Source organism: Homalodisca vitripennis, chromosome X (assembly GCF_021130785.1).
Source record: "Homalodisca vitripennis isolate AUS2020 chromosome X, UT_GWSS_2.1, whole genome shotgun sequence".
NCBI lineage: Eukaryota > Metazoa > Arthropoda > Insecta > Hemiptera > Cicadellidae > Homalodisca > Homalodisca vitripennis.
In genome coordinates, this window is record NC_060215.1 from 77,326,443 (window position 1) to 77,343,844 (window position 17,402).

Sequence of the window (17,402 nt, forward strand, 5' to 3'; positions counted from 1 at the left end):
TGACACAAACAAACAAATAAAAAACAATAAAATATTTACATCATAAAAGTAGGCTAATGTTTGTATGTTATTGAGCATCAATGTGTACACCTCTACAACTGAATCCACCAAGAATATTTCGAGAAGATTGGCACATCCATTGAAAAGAAGGTTGTGCAACAACTGGTAGCCAGTGTGAAATGTTCAATGCTGCCCCAAACACTACTAGAACTGGGACTGTGACACGCCAATGTTGGCTGTGATCTAGTAGTGGTGGCGGTTGTTGCAATCGTTGCTGCTGTATGCTGCAGTCAACCAGGTTGCTTGAGTAAACATCTCCATTTAATCTGGCACACTAGTAAATCACGCAAAGACAGATCACCGCAGGACGCTGCGATTAGGCTTGTTTAATTCTCACTCATGTGTTAATCGGACCTTACAACATAGTCACGGTGACGATGCATGTTGATTCATTTAATAGCAAGTTGTAGAGGTTCCCACGGTTTGTACATTGAACTCACGGCTTATTTAAGGTTTTTTCACAATGTACAAAATTCACGGTTTATTCACGGTTTCTATGGTCGAGTGGGGACCCTGTATAGTTTGCAGAAATGCTGTGAAAAATCTTAATTAGAGTAAACATTTAGCAAAGTTTGAACTTGATATCTTTATTCAGTTTTAAAATTTTGTCTTTCCTTAACAAACACAAGAAGACAGACAAAACGGTAAACTAAGCAAGATAGGATTATACTTTATATGATATTTCTTACTTATTTTGACCTGGAAAATCAAATGGTAAAGTTTGATAAGAGTAATTTGTGGCCACCCTGTATATGAAAGCATCTAAAAACCTAATAATAATAATTAAATATTGCCTAATTGGATCTTTAAAGCATTGGACCTTGCATTTAATATGATTCTGGTTTCCAGAAAACAATGTCATTGAATTGAGTAAAATATAAAAGAACAAAAAGATGGCATACTTCTTTATTACAAAAAGAGACAGAATATGTCCAATGTACAGGATTAACTTCATTATCTGCTGGAAAAGTTAAAAGTAAATATAGATCAACTTGCACTTTGTGATCTCCACAAAAGAAGAACAGAGATATGAGCACATTAAATTTGGAATATGGAGAATAGTCATCATTTTAATATAGAATAGAATAGAAAAATGATTTATTTCCAAGAACATATACACCTATACACAGGTGAAAATATTGTAACTTACCCTTTTATAATACTTACTAAGTAAACAGTTTAATTTTAAGTACATCAGTTGGATAAGTATTATTTATGTAATTTAAGTATTAGTTATTAAACTATAAATACTAATAAACCACACATATATATGCTTAATACATATATGTAGCTAAATATGTAGTCTACAATGGAAATTAGCCTACATGGGCAAGCAGCCTGTGTGTAGGCTAGAGTTGTATTAAAAAGTGTTATCTAACTGTCGAACAAAAGTACTATCGTTACGTGTTGGTGTGTTTTAGGGCATAAAATGCAGAAATATTTAGTTGTGTGATGAAGGAGTTAAGAGATAATATTGTTGTATAAGGCAAAACCATCGGTAGACGTAAGGCCACATAGACAAGACCGTGATATGACAAGCACGGGGGGGGGGGAGGGGTCAAGGTCAGGTTGGTCCCCAATCTGAGTGAATGAAAGTCTCGGATCCTTGGACTCCAATTTGTAACAACATTCTGTGACATTATATTTAAAATTTATTTGCAATAGTACCTGATTCAAATAAATTTAAATGCTGAAAGTTGTTACATATGTTTCTAAATAGAATATGTGAAATATAGTAGGAATTGGTTTTTGAAAAGGAAAAAATTTCATTATGAACTCCTGAATTGATACATACTAGTATTTTTTCTGCAGATATAATATATAAGTGACAGATTGAATGAATTGAAACAAAACCAATTTTTTATGAATGTGCTTTAAATATCCAGATTGTATAATGGAATCATATCATGATTGATGCACCACCCCGGGCGAATCTTTGGTACATTGGTACCTATATCATCGTTGAATCATCAACTTTCAAGTGTTTAGTTTTTATTTGAAAATGAAAAAGATCAGCTAAGAACAAACACCATGGCTCAATTGTGTATGTATCAATCAAAAACTTAATTCAAAGAGTGCTTTAAATTTTTCCTAAACCAAAATGTAAAAAAAGTTGTCTATTAAGTAGTAAGGCAGGGGTTGTAACAGGTTGAATTAAAAAAAAGTCAAAACCAATAACTACATATAACTAATACTTAAAAAAAGTTTGATATTATACTATATTAGAATTAGAACATTCTTCTTTTCAAGAACAATGCTTTGCACGTATTTTAATAGGTTGAACATTTTAAAACTCATATAATATCTCACAGATTTATGCTTTACCTATTACATTAATTCTGTTGATATTTTATTCTGTCGTTCTACTATGCATATTATGAAGCCGTTAGTTTCAATACTTTCCAATGAGTGCAATGAAACATGGCTTTTTATACAATTCTAGTAAGTTTTAAAAGATCATTCCTCAGAAAATATATTTAATAGTAAAACATGTCTTAAATTAATTCCAATTCATTCTTTCTAAAGCTATACAGAAGGCATCACAATGTATTAGCACACAGTTGTGTTTGTATTTCAAGAAACAAATTGCATAATACACGTTTTATTTCAGACAAAGTTCTCTAAATATATTTACAACATCCAGCATGTGTAATGTATAAGTAACAACTGCTATTAACTTTCACCAACTTTTACTATACTTTCTAATAACAAAATTATATTTAGATTTACAGCCATTGGTCTGACCAGGTATGATTATCTTATTATAATTAAATTGGAAATATCTAGAAACCAAAACATTCTAGAATCTGGAACGCAAAACGTATTCTATACAAATATCACCCATGTTAAAAAGATTTTAACGCATTTTTACTACAAGCGTTAGATTATTAATGATAATGTTTTAAGTGATTAGTGCATTAACATTTTAGGTATGGTATTAGCTATTTACAGAACTGAATAAACACACTTTAACATTGCAATTTTAACTTCCATAATGCTGAAAACTTAATTTGTGATAATTTTTATTTTACAACACTATATTGAGATACAATTGTATATTGATGTAAACTACTTCTACTTTATTCATATCTTGTTTTATTGTTTATTTGTTTTTTTTAATTTATATCTTGAGATATAATTGCATATTGAGGTAAACTAGGTATACTTTATACATATATTTTTTATTGTTTAAAAGTTTATCTGTTTTAAAAATTTAAACTTTATTTTCACTGTCATAAATGTTATATTGTTGTTTGTAAAGATCAATACTTTAGTTCAATAAGAAATATGTATCTGCTTAAAAAATGTATAGAAAATGGGGGAAAAAATATAAAACTAGACATTTTTTTGCTCAACATTTTCTAGTAAGTTTGGTGCTTGAGTGGTGAGACTTTTATTAATTTCTAAATCCAGCAACTTTTTACCTCCTCATATGAAAATAGTAAAATGCCCACCTAATTAGAAAACAAATTAAAAAACCCACTTAAAATTTACATTAATTATACTTACAACTGAATCAAAATCTCAAAAATCCCACAACCTGTTACTAACCTTGTTAGATATATTTTATTACTGATTGAATGTCAGAAGAACTAGTAATCTAAAACAGTTTCTAAGAAACCATGGAAAAATTCAGATTTGTAATTGTCAGGATTATATAAACCTTGTAAAAAAATCCATCGAGTCCAATCTTACTTTGTAAATCTGTCCACTATTAGTAATAATTCAATGCAATGAATATAATTATGGAACAAATATAAAAAAAGTAATAAAAATTTGATACACAATAAAAACCAGGATATCATAGAAAAGACGACATTGGGTAAAAATGGAAGAAAATACAGTACTACACCTGCATATTGGGAATTTTTCTATTATATTAGTCTACAATAGACTTAGAAAGCAGTTGTTTCAAGATGAAAAACAAATTATTATTGTGTTATGTTACTGATAGAACCTTTGAATTGTGCCACTTTGAATAATGAAATGCAACAATGTATGATGACTAGCGAATAGGATGTGAATATAAAAAATAAATTATTAAAATGGGTTTACCAGAAAGCAATTCAGTTGGGTGAGAGACTAAAACCATATGTACAAGCAAAGTTTCAATTAAAGAACGTTCATCCCACTTCCCGATAGCAAGAGTCCTCCACCTAGACGACCAAGAGTGACACGAGTGAGGTGGGGATGCGAACAAACCTTACCTTAGCACCAGAGTCCCAGACATCACGGTAGAGTCGTTGTTGCGAGCCACTCCACGAGTACGACTAAGAACAGACAACGTTAGTGACAACACTCATGCAACACCCATGCCTCACATCTCCTCCACTCAGACTTAACGCTGGACACCCAAATTCTGTAGTTACCTTGTACTGTCTACTATTCTTATGATCCTGAATTTTTACTATTTAAAATTATACAATCAACATTTTCACTATACCTACTTACGAATAAATTTGTTTGATAAGTTACTTGTGGACCACATAGTTAATTATTGTACATGCAAATCTAAGAACCAACATTGTGTGAAAGGAATATACTTGTATCAGCTCTAAATCAGAAAGTATATTACAGTAAGAAGTAAATAATTGAGTTGCTGTGTGTGTGTGTGTGTGTGTGTGTGTGTGTTTGTGACTTGATTGTATATCTGTATTATTAAATTATAAGTGTAGGCTACTAATTGAAATTACTTGTAGTATGAACATAAACATAATTTATCTATTATGAAGAATATGACTGTTATTTTTTGGTGTGATTTAGAAGGCAAGAATACAAATAAATAAATACTGAGTTTTGTAGATTTTTCTAAAAAAAGTTATATTTGTATTCTTAAATTATTAAAATTTAATTGGAACAATTGTAACACAGAAATTTGAATTCCACAAAAAATAGTACTACAACTTCAAAAGAAAATAGATTGCCCTGATAAAATATAACAAAAATTAAAAACCAAAACTGTAGTATATGAGTCTGTACATCTGATTACTATGATCAATGTTCTGTAAATCTATAAATATTGTGTTGTATAATGTGTTCTGGATACTACTAAGTTGGGTGACTGCTGTCTAGTTTTTATCATAACCCTACAATAAGGCTGTACAAGTACAGTTACTACACACTAAAGGAGTTAGTTAGGAAATCTTGTTTTCTTCATAGTCATTACATTTGTGCTAAAGCGTCACAAACAGTAGGAATGTGTTTTCATGTTAATATTAGGTTGAGAAATATTTTACTGTCATGTGCGTTATAAGAAAAACCAATAAACAAAAATGCACTCCACAAATGGCAGCAACAACTAATGGCCTCATAATAACTCACTCACTGTAGAGTGAAAGCTGATCCTTTAGTGAATGGTTTGTACACCACAACATTGTGTAATAATCCTGAGTTTAATAAACAACGCAAGGTTTAAGTTAAGATACAAGGAAACAAATTTTTAACTTCCATCGTTATCTATAGATTCTACAAAAATCTAATAATTTTCATGTATTCAAGTTTAGAGCATACAGGCAAAATGTAAATAAGAGAATTAATAAAAAAAGCTTTTTGTTATAATTAATAATAAGCGTGACTGCAAAATCAAAAGCAAATTATGTTTAATAGTTAGCCAAGAACACTCCAGCCCACGTAAACATAAGAAGTTATGAAAACGTTTTAACAAGAATTTCTGTGCTATCTTCTTTCATAAATTGTTATAACAAATGCACACTAAGCAATACAAGATAATATTTGAGCTCTAAAACAGGGACTCATGCATATTTAATTAACTGTTTTATTGAAAAGATGTAGCACAAAATATTGATATCTGACTTTGAAGTGTTCTGGAAAGCAGCCTTTTAGACATTACAATAAAATTTCCAATGTAGAAATGTGAAGATTTTAGTCAGTTAGGGATGAGCCGACTCCCGATTCTTAATATGGGAATCATTTGGTTCACAGTGATATCTACAATATTTGACACCTTGGTTTTTTTACTCAATTCTGATACCGATATCTCCTATTATATAAAGTTTATTTATATAGATGGGTTAGTTGTTGCTTTTCAATAGACTGTATCAGAAGCTGGAGATGACATACGACAAAAATTAGGTATTGAAAATTCACCTTTCTAATAATAGTTTGTAAATTTTAGAGAGCATAGCCAATAATCATATTGCACTTGATCACAACATGATATGGCCCTTATGAATATGAAGAAACATGACAGTGCACAATAATTACAACTCAGTTAAGCAAGAACCAACAGAGCCTTAACAAAGATGCAATCAACACTAAAGAAATTAAGTTCAGTACAATTATCATTATAAATATATAATCAAACGGTTTGAAATTTGTAAATTTACAGTTCCAGTTGATTTCCAAGTCGAACAACAAGTCTAATTTTAAGAATTCACACATCACTAATTTCCATGGTTCATATTTATGAAACCATACATGAAAATAATTTTTTTTAAATAGTGTATCCATTAAAAGCAGTAAACGATTGGAATAGAATTCAGACAAAAATTTAAACTCTGAATAAAATAATTGTTATCTACAAGCTCTATCTTTAGGTACTTGTAAAAATGGAAATTTAAATAGTACAAAACATTATGAACTGATACAAAAATGTAGCTGAAGTAACATTTTAGTAGAATCAACTCATCCCTATTTTTGATTGTATATCTTTCAATAACTGTGTTGTTAAAATGATTTTGTAGTTATATGTGATGACATGTATTGAGCTATATCATAGACACATTATCACAGAGAATCCTACATAAAGATATAGGGAAGGTTGTAGCAAACTGAAACTATATATTTAAAACAATTTTAAAATTTAGTCATAACTATTCAAATGAAGTAATATAAATCATGCTATCTAATAAATGACTACATTTAAAGTTATTAAAACATTAATAACAAGTTAAAAATTTATAAATTTGATGTTTTTCTAAATTACAGTTTTTAACCCAGTGTCACAAATATGTTCAATTGGAAGTAGTATTTATGCGTGTGTACCATGCTTTATGCGTATGTTTTGACTAGTGATCTTGTGAGAAAATTACAGGCCTAATTTTAATTAATTGGTCACAAAGAAATATTACAATATTATCACCAAAATGTATAGGGTGACCAAAAAAATCCTAACACCACAACTAATTTTTAAACAGCATCTAAAAAAAGTAAATTTATGGAACGTCCGTAGTACCTACTTTATGGTAAGTTCAGAATGTTTAGGGAATGCTCTCAAATAAAAGGCCCCCAACTTTATACTTTCAAATGAAAACCATCCTTTATGAATGAAATTGGTAAGAGAATAACAAATATAAATGTGTAATGTTTAAAATAAATATAATTTTTTTACAAATCTATAATATCAATTTAAACAATTTTAAAAATTAAACTAATTGACATTTAATAACAAAAAAATTGTGAACAATGAGTGAAAATGATCAATGTTGTAAACGTTAAGATACACCACACAAAAAACCTTACTAAGAATTTTGAAACTCCAAGAACAACATGAAAATCAAGTTTTGATATCTCTTTCAAAAGTTAAAAGTTGTGTGGATTTGGCCAGTAGTTTTCTTCTAAAAAAATGCCTACAATTCTTATCATTTTATTCTAGTAGTAGCATATCATTCTCAAATGCATAAATGGGACTAATACAGATTTTAAAAACTTTGATTTATGTAGAAATAATTAATTTCATATTCCCTTTTTCATACTGTTTCTCATGGGAGTATCTATTTCAAAGTGTTGAGTTTCGGGCTTCCTGTTTGCAAAATATAACCAAATGATAAGATATAATATATGCAATGGTTTGATATAATGGTTTACAATAAAGTAATGGTGATGGGTGACTATCTACTTGCTTTTTTCTCAGGCCTGAATAATATATTTACACAATATCAGGTATGCCAAAACATTGTTATGACTTTTTTTCTAATAAGCAAATGTGAGTGTGTAGGATGTGTAATACAGTTTTTTTTAAATAAAAAATGTGGGAAATCTACCAGAAATCAAACCTACATTTTTTGGAGAAGGAACTACTTGGGGGCAATTAAGGACAGTGACAGGAGAAGATGTCAAGCGTTAGTCATACATGTGACGGTCGGTGACTTACATCAGAAGTGCGCCGATAAGAGTCAAACGATCGCTCAGAGCAAAGACTGGAGGCATCACTATCGTCGCTATGGTCCTCAAAAGAACGATAGCTTGTTTTACGTGGAGACACCTTGTGTCCAATGCTGTTGTCAGGAGTATCTGCTTCATACGGCTAAAAAACAAGCACTTTTAACTCCCGATACTTACAGTACTATTAATGGCTCATTATATTTAATGTACGGAACTAAAACAACACACAACAGCCTTCATCTATCGTAATGAAATCATACTTAAACGTTTAATGAATTTGACGGAAATAGAAAAGTGGAGACACAGTAAAGACAGGTTACAACAAAAATCACTAAACACACCACACAAAAAAGACAACAGAATGAGTAAAAATAAAGGAATTCAATAAACACAGTTTCATTAAATAACTTTGAACCAAAAATGAGATTTAACTAATGAAACACGACTCCAACATTTATGAAGCTGAGACCAAGAAAGACAGTGTCACTTTGCTTCATTTTTTCATTGATAATACTGCTAACTTTCGATAACACAGGCTAATCAATTGAAGGGCTAAATATATATCATATCATAAAAACTCTTTGTTCGGACCAAAATTCCATAGTAGTAACTGCAAAGCTAATTGTATAGAAAGATTACATTTAAGAATAATTAGACATACATTGAATGTAACTTGTTATAACCATGAACCACAGCAGTATAGAGACAAATACTTATAACTGCAGGGATTTTTTGGACCTGATTGTATGAATAATTAATGGTACTTAAAATAATACAAATGAAGTACCAGTGTCATCACTGATTGTGACAATATACGCCTAGTGTACATATATGTTCCAAGATACAGAACATCAGCCAAGCCATCTCCAAAATGTTGAAAAATATTAAATACCGTACAATTGATTACGTTTTACATCTGAAAAATAAAATTGCCTTAAACTTTAAGGATTAACTATATTTGTTAATATTTTTAATGTACATAAATTACATTCTATATATTGTGTCTAAAATAAATTTAATTTGTGGAAGCTTTCTATAAGCGTAGAATTTATGATAAGTTATAACAATAATCTTTTATCTTCCAATAATTATATAGGCCATGCCTGTGAGAGTATCGTGTCATACAGGGTGAGAGTCTGCAGTACAAGGTGGAGTCTACAGTGCCACAAACACTGTATTCGATCCTTACTCTTGGGGTCTTACTACTCTTAAAAGCTTGGCTAATGAGATAAGTATAAAAACATACTATTACTATAAAAATTAAAAATTAACATTTCTTCATACTCAATGTAAAAAATCTTTTTCTTAAAATGAATTTTATAATTGGGTAACTCAAAGTAATACAATTTTGACTGAATGTACAAGGCAGTTGCATTTGAAATCAAAATAGAATACGGATCATAAGTGTGTTCATTGCAAACAATATAAAAGAGCAGTAGTAGTATCGTTGTATGTTTTCCCAAGAGCTAAGACATAAACCAAGCCCTTTTCAGAATGTTGAAAACATTTACAACCATACGCTTAATTTTCACATATTAGACTGCCTTAAAACTTAAAGATTAAATAACAAATGCTTCAAGTATGCTTCTTAAATAACAAAGGATATAGAAATATCCATTTTTAATCAATCTTCAACTTCCTCAGATTTGATTTATCGTATTTCACGAATTAACATTTTTGTTTACATTAACGTTATAACAATATGCAGAATAGTAATCGTTATTTATAGATGTACTACTATTGTATGACTATTGTACTAATAACAAATAGAATCATGTATCCTTTTCACTGCTATCAAACTAAATATTGATTCAGAAAACAATTCAATTAACGCTTTTTATCAATAGATTGTTAAATATGTTAAAAGAAATATGACACTGTTATCATATACTTTGAAATCCTTCACTTCTTACTCAATATTTCTGAAGCAAATTCCTGAAATAGTGAAAAGTACAAAACATCACAACGTAATATAATAATAATAATAATAAAAATAATAGGATAATATTAAGAAATATTTTAACACAAGTGAGTAAAACACAAACAAGTGTTAATTGAAATAATATTTCAACTCCTGTATTATTCAATATTGAATTACTTCATTATCTATATGAATAAAATTAAGCAAAACTTAATATGTCATGAATAAACTACATATAATGAAAGATTAACTCACAGTTAACGGTACGTTCTCAGCTTCTAGGCTTTTTGCCAGCATTTTTTGTGCCATGACGGGTCTGGATGGCTGGATTGGAGGGCGGGTTCTGAAAACAAACATCACATTCATGATTACACCTGATCAAATATTTTAAAACTTTATTTTATAGTACAACATGATTATTAGCTTTGTCATGACTGGAGAAGTTTCACTACCAACAAATAGTATGGAAATAGTTAAAAAATTTAACTTAAAAAAGATTAGATCTTTTTAAAGAATGTTTTTCATATTAACTGTTTGTTAATGTCTAAGTAGACTACATAATTCATAAATGTTCACAGCTTGGATTATTTGTATCCTTCTTATGATTTATATATCTGATTAGGTAGAAACTATTACTGCAGGATGGTACTACAAATAGATTAAGACACATTGAGTCAAAATTGGTACTGCCATTGTTCATTGAACACAAGACAATCATGTAGAAGTGAAGTATAGACAAAAACTGTCACTTAAAATATGTCACATTATTACTTATTTGTATCCAAAAACAAATGTTTAGTTCAAACTGGATACCTACCTCCTAGGAGCAAAAAGACTTGCAACCGTAGATTTCGGGACAAAGCGATTAGGACTTGTTTCTCGACTTGCGTCACGACTTCTTGGAGTCCTTCGGCTCTGGTAAGGTAACCCTGCTGCATCTGTTAAATTGTACCCATGGTAGCCAAGTCGGGAAGAGGGTGATCCTGATCGGCTGCTTGCTGTTTACGCAACACAAATATTACTAAGATATAATTTGTACATTAATATTACTTTAACATCTCAATATGTTATTATTAACTTTGTCAGTAATACTGTGTATGTATTTTTTATATTTTATCTGAATTATGTTTTTTAATTTACTAAACAATATATTTTTTTTCTATTTTTAATTTTTTCTAACTCCTTAGTGCCTGGTTAGAAAAATCAAATATAGTTCTTCACTAAAGTTTCAGTGTTTGGTTTTTTTGTGTGTTTAAATGAAATAGTAGCAAATATTAAACATTATTAAAACCAATTTAACTTGTGTGTGTGTGTGTATGTGTGTGCGTGTGTGCGCGCGCGCGTGTGTGTGTGTGTGTGTGTGTGTGTGTGTGTGTGTGAATATATTAGAGCCCTTAAAAAATAATGTATACTTGTTGAGCTGCCTTGAGCTTATTTTTGACAATCTTCTGTTCCCTAATTACAGTTTGTGGCTCTTCAATAAAGACATGATTGCTGATATACGCATTCTTAGTATAAACCACTGACTTCTCAGTAACATTAAAAGGGTTTACTCGATCTTTGAAATACGAACAAATTTGTGAAATTAGTCATGGAAAGTTTGTTAATTGAAATTTTAAAACTGAACAGTCATGCAGACAAGTTTTTACAAAGCTTAGATTACTGATTAAGATTGGTCTCTGTATTTTTGAGAAAAGTTGTTTTCTACCGACCAGACATTATTTTGAACCAAGACAGGAATAGTGATAAAAAATATCCAGATACTAAAAAAACATGTAAAATACTCATTAACACATTCACTGCGGGTGACGAGCATGCTCGTCATGCGAAAGTGGCGCGCCGGGCGGTGGACGAGCGAGCTCGGCATACGGCAGCTGCTTTCATATTGCCTCAGTGTGAGCTGAGCAGTTGCCTGGGAAGGCTATAGCACTCATAGCGAGGTGTGCCTGTTTCGGTGAATCAGTTGGTGCGATTCGTTGCCGGTTCGCCATTTTCGTTTCTTGTGTATGCTTTGCGATATTGTGTGAGTGGATTATAGTGTCTGTTGACTGTAAGAGTATGTACTCATAATGGAGGAAGACGATAATGTTATTGACGATAATTTTTCATCTGATGAAGACAATGAGTCGAGTTCAAACAGTTCTAGGGACGGTGAAGGCGGTGTCCCCCAACCCCCGTGTTTTTGATGTTGTATATTTTTCAAACTAATATGTAATATATCCGTGTAATTGATGTACTATCTACGTGTCATTCATGTACTATATGCATGTAATTCACGAGTGTTTGTGCCGAAACCTAGTGCGCTGTGAGCACATACAACACGGAGACCGGCACCCAGTGCGGATGACCAGCAGACTCGGCACGGACATGACGTCACCCGTTCCGGCCAACGAAGCTTCCGGGATACCTTGGACAATCCTTTCGGGTATCCTGACTCCGTTTTGGGTAAGTGTAAAAAAAATTCCCGCACTTTCTGTCGCCAGTAATTTTGTCATCCACACTGAATGTGTTAACCTATATTTTTGTTTGTCTATAAGTTTAATTTATTCTTATATTTTGCTACTAACTATATATAAAATTTTTATAAACATTGAATCACAACAAGTAATTGCTTCACCAGGTCTCTCTATTGTCACTTATATAAATTTAATAAATGTCAACAAGTAATTGCTTCACCAGGTCTCTCTATTGTCACTTATATAAATTTAATAAATGTTAAATTCGTTTAACAGGTATTTGGCCTTTCGATCTTATGTTAGTTCGTTTATTTAAATACATATGTGACAGAAACAGTCAAATACAAAATAACTGAAAGGTAAAAACTAAGGGCTCTGTGGTGTAGAGGTAACATGCTCACCTAACAAGTGAGAGAGACCCAGATGCGAGTACCAGTGGAGCAAGTACTTTTTGCGCTATTCAATGTTTATTGAAAATTAAATCAGGCTATTACCGCTTAAAATGAATTGTAAAAAGTAAGGGCTCTGTGGTGTAGTGGTAACATGCACAGCCAGCTAGTGAGAGATCCGGGTTGGAGTCCCAGTGGAGCAAGTACTTTTTGTGATTCAATGTTTATTGAAAATTAAATCAGGCTATTGCCACTTATACAAATGTTATATATTTATATGTCTATATAATTTGCATAAAGATCAATAGCCTAATTCAATTTCAATTAATATTGATTCATGAAAAGTATTTTCTCTCCCAGGAAAAATACTTTGATGTATATATACTCATACATATAGATTGGAACCCTCATATAATGCACAAAAATGTCTAAAAATAATTTTTTGTTTGTTTTAATGGATTGAGGAAAAAACATTAAATCTCCCTTTACGAATATCCAGTGTACAAAACCCCTACTTAACAAACATAATCTTTAACCCTAGAAGCGTCGATCGACCCGTTTGTCGATCAGGTAACTTCCAAAGTGCGATTGACCCCAAAAGTGTCTATTCCTAATTTACCGATAAAAGCATTATTACAGGTCACAGACATTTAACTTAAACACCAATCGAAAGCCTATGAGTTGTGTTCAATGATTAGTGGTCTTTGATTTTCTATCATCCTGTTTCTAGTTCCAATCTGTGTTATTTTCCCACATGTGGTTTTGTTGACAACTTCTGTGCAGTAGTTATTGTTGTTTGTAAACTAAACATTTTCATCTTTATTTGGAAGTTCGAACTGTGCTAAGTTTTATAGTACACTTTTAATTATAAAACTTAGAATGAGTGATCCATGTAAATCAAGTGATATACATGAGATTCTCATGGAATCTGATGTGACTGACTTTGTTGAGTCTGAAGTGGAAGATGTCGCCGGTACCCTCCAGAACCCGTTTTAGTTTTTGGACTTGGATGAAGGTAATTCTGACATTGATAACGATTTTGAGGATGCTAATGACCTTACTGACTTTTCATTGGGTTCAGGAGAAGAATATGAACCTAATTATTCTGATTTAGAAAGTAGTGAAAGAGATGTAAGTAGGTCTAGGCCTGACCCAAACATAAACAATGAAAATTCATCTGATAGTGTTGAGGATATTGCTCACCAGCCTTATCCACAACTTCCAGGTAGGCCTGTTAAACTTAGTGGGTCACGGCTTAGGGTTTATCCACCAGGAGATTTAATTGGTCTAGCTGACAAATTTCGTGTCAGAAATCCGGATATTAAAAATTGCCCCCCTCAAAATAGTTCCTCTCTTGATTACTTCTCCCTTTTTTCACCAAGGCAATTTGGTACATGATGGTAACAGAAACAAATGCTTATGCAGATAGGAAAACACAAGAAAAAATATTGGAAGGGTCAATGAAACAGAGATCACGCATCAAACAATGGGTAAATGTCACAATCACTGAAATGCAGTGTTTTATTGCTATAGTTATTAACATGAGCTTGATAAGGAAACAAAATGTACAAGACTATTGGTTAACTATAAAAAAACAGATCATTCCCTGGTTTGGGCAAACTATGTCATATAACTGTGTCTCTCTCATCTCTTTGCTGTTTTTATCTGACATCCGCAGAAACCCTGAAAAAAAGGAGAACCTGGATACGACCCGTGGGTAAGTGTAGGTTGCAATGTAAGTGAGAAAATTTATGGATTCCATGAATCAATCCATACACACACACACACACACACACACACACACACACACACACACACACACACACACACACACAGGTTAAGTGTCAGAGAGCGCTTCTAAGCACTGATAAACATAAGACCTTATTTTACCAGGTAAAATAAGACATTCTGTATATTACTTTTTTAGACATTGCCATTGTGCCATTAGGTCCACCCATTGCTTGGTGCAATAACTTGTAAATGATCAGCAATGGATTAACATGCTGAATTTATGAGGCTCTTGCAGAGTGTAATAAGATTCACAAGCACAGATTTGGGTTCATTATAATGAACCCGTCAGTTGGAGACGGAATACAGATAAGACTGAGTACTCACGCTGGCTGTGAGAAACACCGGCCACTTTTTCTCGGGTCCTACCGGATCGTTCAGCAGATAGTAGTCCTGATGTCGGTGTATCAGATTTTTTTGCTCGTGCTATCAACATAAAAACCATTATTCAGTATCGTAACACAGTAACAATTTCAAGTGTCCAATAATTAAGGTTAAGGACATTTTTGAGGAGCCTAACTAACAGTTTTGGTCACTATAAAGCATGGATACTTCTATCTTGATTTTTCCAAAAACTTTTAAAAACTAAAATCCTTAGTTTTGTCTCGGCCCTTAAATTGAATGTACTGAGTTTATCCATCTTAAATGGTATATTGTAATATATCCTCGACATAGCTTTATCAAAGGGCAGAGGGTACTCAACAAGGCATTGACAGAACACAATTAACAATCTAAAATGAGGACTACTAGAGATAGGTATAACACACATAAGGTCTTTAGTAAATATTACATCTTGGATATGACCTGTTTCTCCTCAATCGAGACAATAGGCTTCAACAATAGACATTCTGTAAGACAAATTCAAAAGGGGGATACTAATGAAATAAAAGTACAATGAAAATGAAAATAAGATCAATGTCCCCAACCACAAATTGATCATGAACATATTTCGGCTAAAATTTAATAGTGGTTGTGCAGTGCTCTGTTGTTAAAATGCGAAGTATTAGTAGTGAAAATATCCCACGAAATGCTGACAGACATGATTTTGTACTGTTTGGATTAAGTAAAGGTTTTCTTTGGCTTTAACATTGAGTTATAACGGTTGATATATGCAGATGACACAAATCTATTGCCAATAAAATTGAAAACTGTATTTACAATCTAGCAGTCAACTAATCAATATTGTAACAATAATGACTTGGCTGTCAACCAAAAGAAAACAAATCAACTTAATGACATGACAAAGCACAATTACCTGATAAGACAGAGGATTAAACCAGGTTTCTCAAACCATTTTAAAACAATATAAGCCTATGTTTTCTTTGGATCCCACCTGCAGTTTAATAGTTTGAAGCTAAAGTGGGAAATTTACGGACACTGATACTACAAAAGCGAACTATTAGGTTCCTAACATGTTTAGAATGATAGATATCTGCTGAGAGGCAATCTGAAATCTTGGAATTACAATACATACTTGTACATAAAAAAGTGGTTCTAATGAAGAAGTACAACTAGAAAAATTTATACAATTAGAACATTAAAACAGTTACTTTTCTAAATTCACCTTCTACAATACATCTTACTCTGCATTGTACTTAGGAAGGAAATCCAAAAACTTCTATTTGAAGGTAAAAGATTTTGTATTTGATCAGGAAATTTACTAGGACTATAAGAAGCAAGTGACTGAAGATACCATTATACTCAATGACAAATTTTCTGAAATGGACATTGCATGTTTAACAATATATATATATGTATGTATAACTTTCCTACTGTCTGAACACATTTTACTTTTTTAACTATAAAACATTCTATAAAAAAAATACAATAAACAGCTTCAGATATTGTTAATGATCAATTTTTAAAATTATAATCTAGAAATGACTTTATATTTTTCTAAACAATAAGGAGTAATTTTCTAAAATTACATAAAACAATAATCTAATACCACAAGTAAACGGTTTTGCATTTTACCTGAATCATCTCCTGGCCGCATAATCAAACACAGCTATCAATACTATCACAGTTACTTCAATTTTTATTTCATTATAGCAATAAGGCACTTTTATATACATAATGGTATTTATGAATCCCTAGATTGAACTTGATTGGTATCAATATATTTCTTAAAATTGTTCACCATAGCCTATAACCACGCCAAATTTAGTACCAAGGTGCATTCAAACACTTTTATCCAATTCCATATCTACATAATCCGGAATTTACAAAATTTACTTTAAGCAGAGAATCTATTAAACGAAGTACAATTTAAAATAGATTGTCAAAATTAATAAATAATTATCACAAACCTTTCCAGTATATGAGATTTGTTAGAAAGTATCCAACCTCCCTTTGCTATCTGATTATTATGCAACAGACTATCTCAGATCAGTTATGGTCATAGAGGGAGACCTTTCTGAGACTGCTGCCCTGTGCTCTGCCCAGTACATGAGTCACAACACTCGTGTTTCGCGTGTTAAGTCTTAAGCAAAGATTTTGTCGAACCTTGCGGAGTTTCTGTCTCAGAGATCACCTCTGTGATTCACAAATCTTTCGATGTCAAACCTATGGGTGATACTCAGATAAAATAGTGGTGGATTAGACGATTCAAGATGGATACATTTCAGTGGTGAGTGATCCGTGTTTTGGAACCACATCAGCCAA

At 31.8% G+C, this 17,402-nt stretch overlaps 1 protein-coding gene across 8 annotated transcripts in view; it reads right to left on the bottom strand.

Moving 5' to 3' along the window:
• LOC124369236 (CLIP-associating protein 2) overlaps window positions 1-17,402 on the bottom strand; it is a 192,551-nt gene that overhangs the window by 61,068 nt on the left and 114,081 nt on the right. For 6 of the 8 annotated variants that reach the window (XM_046827116.1, XM_046827120.1, XM_046827118.1 and 3 more), the window contains 5 exons: window positions 15,066-15,164; window positions 10,923-11,103; window positions 10,361-10,448; window positions 8,174-8,326; window positions 4,269-4,331 (listed from right to left, as the gene is read on the bottom strand). In XM_046827116.1, coding sequence (XP_046683072.1) covers window positions 4,269-4,331; window positions 8,174-8,326; window positions 10,361-10,448; window positions 10,923-11,103; window positions 15,066-15,164 — 584 coding nt within the window. The remainder of the gene's footprint in view (window positions 1-4,268; window positions 4,332-8,173; window positions 8,327-10,360; window positions 10,449-10,922; window positions 11,104-15,065; window positions 15,165-17,402) is intronic. The other 2 variants (XM_046827117.1, XM_046827121.1) reach the window with 2 other exon arrangements.